Here is a 5,000-nt window from a genome sequence, read left to right as displayed (position 1 = left end):
TGCAGCCCGCCTCCTCCACCCTCTGCAAACAGAGACAGGCCCCCGGCCATTAGCCCTGCCCATATTGGACCAACACCTCTAGATCTCTCTAAACCCTCAAGAGCTATTGGCCCAAATCCTACAGGCCCTTCTCTTATTGGTCCATCCGGTTCAGACCATTCTACTATTGGCCCAGCCCCTGTAGATCCCTCTCCTGTATCTGTCGAAGGGGAGAGGAAATATGCGCTCCGTAGCTCCGGTCGACCTCGCTTCCCTTGCCAGCTACGCAAGTCCTCCCGCATCCGCCGATCCACCGAGGATGGAGAGAGGAGGGGAGTTAGGGAGAGCGAGAGAGAGGAGGAGATGGCGGAGGAGGAAGAGGAGGAGGAGAAAGAGAGGGTGAGTGTACATGTAAAGGTAGAGCGCCCCACAGTGGAGGAGTGTTTACCTGCAACCTCGAAGCCTGCAGACTCAGCTGTACCTGTAGCACCACACCCTTCACCACACCCTTCAACACGCCCCTCACCACGCCCTACACCACACCCCACCTCTCACTCCGCCCCCCGGCCAGCGCCCAAACCCAGAACTTCAACCAAACCCCAACCTAGACCTTCAACCAACGCCAAACCAAAAACCCAACCCAGACCATCGATGAAAGCCTCGCCTAAATCCTCGCCCAGACCAGCGAACAATCCCAGACCAGCAACCAATCTTTCGCCTTGTCCATCGACCAATACCGTGCCCCAGCCGACAGTGAAGAAGGAGGTGCCTGGTGATCCAGTTCCTAAACAGAAACGGCGGTTCGTTGGTGTAAGTTCAACTGTCAGTGTATTATTAGTCAAAACAACTCAGAAGCCATGTTGTTATTTTGTTGTCTGACATCAACCAGATTTTAACCAGGAAAATAAGGGTTATAAATAATGGTTTTATTGTGTTTGTTTGTGTCTGTTCCCCAGGTGAGGCGTATCGTGGTGAAGGTGGCTCGTATCCCGGTCAACCTCAGCCGACGCCAAAAGAGCTACAAGATCTCCTCCATGGAGACCGTTGTCGGGCCGGAGAGGGGCGGGGCCAGTGGCGAGGGGGGATCGGAGGGAGCTGAGGGGGTCCGAGAGCCAACTGCTCTCCTTCGCATGAAGAACAATGGGAAGAATGTGATGGTCATGTTCCCGCCTGGAGAACTCCCGGTGATCCTGAAACGCAGACGCGGCCGACCTCCCAAACAGGTTGTACCGGGAATGCCAGATAAAACTGGTGGGAATTCCGCCGCTGCCAGTGGGAACGGCGAACCCAAGAAACCTCGTCGGCGCCGGCGGGCCAAGCTCCCATCTCCGCAACCGTCGTACGTGAACGACACCAACGACGTCAAGACAGAGTACGGAGACGTTCTGTCCAAACTGGCGTTCCTAAACCACCAACCGCCTGCCACCGGTCGCTGCTCCCCACCACGCTGCTGGACACCCAGCGAACCGGATAGTTTTCACACGCCGTCCAACAACCCTGGGATCTCCGCCCTGCTCCACCGACTCACAGGGTTCAGACGCAGGGGAGGGAGGGGTGGTGGCGTAGGGGGCAGGGGAGGAGGAGCAGGGGGGGCCGGGTGCGAGGGCTTCAAGAGCTCCTTCAGTGACTTCTTCGAGACGATCGGGAAGAAAAGAAAAGTGACCCCTGCTCTGTCAGAACCAGGGTTACCCAAGAAACGAGGGAAGGGTGGGGGAGGCAGGGGAGGAGGGGTTGCAGGGGGGGAGATGGGGGTTGGAGGTGAGGGGTGGAAGCCGGTGAGAAAACGACGCTCGTGCAAGAATGGGGTTCTGAAGGGGGAGGCAGGAGGGCAGCTGGAGCAAGACTGGTCTAATGGGGGAGGTGTCTGGGGGGAGGAGGGGGGAGGGGAGAGGGAGAGAGGGCCGGGGGCGTACCAGGCCTGTGGCTCCCTGAGGGGGGACTTCCCGCCCTGTGAGGGGGGAAGAGGAGGTGCGTACGGCAGCCCTGGGGGCAGCAGAGGAGGTGGTGATGAAGTGCAGGGTTTGTTCGCTGGGTATTTTCGCTCCCTGCTCGACTCAGACGACTCCTCCGACCTCCTGGATATCTCCTCCTCTCGGCCTGACCCCGGGAAACTTCCTCCCACCCCGGGCTACGACTCCTCCAGCACTGGCCCCGGCCCAGGCCCTCGCTGGTCCCCAGCCTTCCCCAAGCGCAGCCCCAAAGTAGAGGCAAGGGAGAATCAAACCCAGGTCTCTTCGTCCTCCTCTTCCAGACCTCCTTACAGCTACTACCTTTCCCAGAACTCCCCCACGACTTCCTCCTTCCCCAAGTCCACCCCTCCCTCCCTCTCTCTGCCTCGCTCTCCCAGTTCCCCTCATCCCTCCTCCTACGGTCACTACCCGTCTGGCTATTCCTCCTCCTCTCCTGCGGGGGGCAGTGCAGCACCACAGAGACCCACAGACTGCAGCTTTGCAGCCTACGGGGCAGCAGGGCTGGATAAGGCCTCCACAGCCCCCCCCGTGGGCCAGGGTCAGATGGGCTATTCCAATTTTTCCAAGCGTGGATATGGGGGCTACCCTGGGCAGGTTGGACCATCCTCTCCAGGGGGAGGGGGGTATATGGCCATGGCCAAGAACAACCCCTTCCCTTCCTCATCATCTCCAGAGGGTTACAGACACTACCCCTCGAACCAGTGGAACTGCAAGTAAGTAGCTTCAGGTCTAAATTGTCTGGAACCACAGAGTTTGGATTAGAGTACAATCCTACCCTAACTTCTTCTATAGTTGTATGTGTTTGAGATACATAACACCATAACACTAAATCCCTGATCTATAAATCAGTACTAAATAAGTACTTCATAAAGCCCTTCACCATCTGTGCAGTTTTAAGGAAATAGAGTGAATAAAATGTGCTGTGTTTTGCAGGCAGGGCTCCAGTGGCTGGGCGTGGGACAGTCTGGCTCATCATTACCCAGGAGGCTACAGTGACTACGTCACCCCAGGCCCCAGCGAGCCCAAAGACATCCTGGACATCTCCAACTACACCCCCCAGAAGGCCAAGCGACAACCCTTCCTCGAGAACCTATCAGAGTCCTCCTCTGACTCATCCCACCTGGGGTGCACCGGGTCAGGAGGCGGAGTCAGTACCGGAGGTGGGGGCGGAGGCTCGGGTTCAGGTTCCGGAGGTGGGGCTTACAGGCAGGGTGGAGGCAGGGAGTCTCTTCCTATTGGTGGAGAGGGAGGTCAAGGCCAGTCCAGCCTATCAAGTCTGGAGAAGCTGATGATGGACTGGCATGAGAGCGCTTCAGGCCCCTCCTACAACTGGAGCCAGAACGTTCTCTTCCAGGGGCAGGGGAAGCCCGGTCGAGGGCGCAGGAAACGGAATGCTGCCGAACCCCAAACGGAGAAGGAGGGGGGTGGCGGACCAGGACCGGAGCCCACCCCAGACTCTCCCACCAGTCCCCCAGCCCAGACCCAGTCCCACACCTCAACCCAGGGCTCTGGTGCCAAACGCATTGGGATGGGGGGGCGGCAGGGCAGGGGGGCGAGGGGAGGCAGGGGAAGGCTGTGCCCGTCCCCTAGAGAACGCCCCCCAGGGGGGAAGAAGGGTAAGGCTGCTGGGGGTGGGGATGGAGGAGGAGGGGGTACTGCTCAGGGGGGGTTGTTCCAGGAAGGCCTTGACTACTTCAGTGGTGACAGCAGCAGCCTCTCCCCCCTACCTACCCCTGCCCAACACCTTGGCTACCCCCCCGAGCCCTGTGAGTACCCCTCCCCGTCTCCTTACTCCGCCCACCCCTCCACCCCAACCTCAGAGGAGCGCTACCCAGCCCTCTTCCCTGGCGAGGCCTCATCCTCCTCTCTCTCCCCTGGAATGACTTCCACATCCTCCTCCTATCCTCCTAAACCATCCCCTGCTCCTCAGCCTTACCACCCCCCTCTCACCCCTGCTCCTCCCCCCTCCTCCTTCTCCCCGTCCTGCTCCCAATCGCCACGGTTACTGCCCCACTGTGGAACAGCGCTGAGCCCCCTCTATCGTAACCCGGCAACCATCTCCAAGGACCATTTCCCCTCCCAGTATGATTCTCCCAGCTGCTGTAGCTCCCCGTGTTGGTACAGCGGGGCATCGCTCAGTGGCAGCACCAGCCCTCACACTAACACACACAACGCTACACACACACACACTAACACACACAACGCTACACACACACACACTAACACACACGACAACACACACGTACACGCTAATGTGAATCCTCACGCTAGCCCTAACAATCATCCTGATCCTAACGCTACTGCACACCCACACACCAACACACACCCACACACCAACACACCGACACACACCAACACACCGACACACACCAACACACACCCGAACCCCAACCCTCATGGAAACATGAGCCCACACACACACACACACTCCAACCCCAACACCAACCCTCACACACACTCCAACCCCAACACCAACCCTCACAACAACCCCCATAGCAACAAACACCCGCACACCAACACACACCTCCATTCAAACCACAACCAACATCTTCACCCCCACACTCACCCTAACATGCACACAAAGCCCACCCTACACACTAGCCCCCACCCCAACCCTAACCTCTCCCCTCACCCTAACCTCTCCCCTAACCCCCACCCCAACCTCTCCCCCCACTCCCACCCCAACCCTAACCTCTCCCCTCACCCTCACCCCCACCCCAACCCTAACCTCTCAACACACCCCCACCCCAACCCTAACCTCTACCCCCACCCCAACCCTAACCTCTCCCCTCACCCCCACCCTAACCTCTCCCCCCATACTCACTCCCATCCCAACCCCCTGCTTTACGAGGAGCGCCCCTCTCACAGCACGATGCCCCCCCACCCCCACAAACGGGACCTGCCCCCCCACCTCACCTCGGGGCTAAGGTCAGCCCCACTGCAGCTTTCCCCGTACCCCTCCCCCCACCACAAGCCCCCCCAGGCCTCCTTGCCCCATTGTGAGGACATGGGCTACACTGGGACGCACCCTCTCTACCCCCCACAGCCCCC

At 59.5% G+C, this 5,000-nt stretch overlaps 1 protein-coding gene across 1 annotated transcript in view; it reads left to right on the top strand.

The window, feature by feature from the left end:
* LOC139559126 (transcription factor Gibbin-like) overlaps positions 1–5,000 on the top strand; it is a 7,766-nt gene that overhangs the window by 432 nt on the left and 2,334 nt on the right. The window contains exons 1-3 of the mRNA XM_071374859.1: positions 1–789; positions 936–2,662; positions 2,883–5,000. The exon at positions 1–789 is cut by the window's left edge and continues 432 nt beyond it; the exon at positions 2,883–5,000 is cut by the window's right edge and continues 88 nt beyond it. Of these exons, the coding sequence (XP_071230960.1) occupies positions 1–789; positions 936–2,662; positions 2,883–5,000 (4,634 nt within the window). The remainder of the gene's footprint in view (positions 790–935; positions 2,663–2,882) is intronic.

Source organism: Salvelinus alpinus, chromosome 29, assembly GCF_045679555.1.
Source record: "Salvelinus alpinus chromosome 29, SLU_Salpinus.1, whole genome shotgun sequence".
Classification (NCBI taxonomy): Eukaryota; Metazoa; Chordata; class Actinopteri; order Salmoniformes; family Salmonidae; genus Salvelinus; species Salvelinus alpinus.
This window is presented reverse-complemented; position numbering and strand designations above follow the sequence as displayed.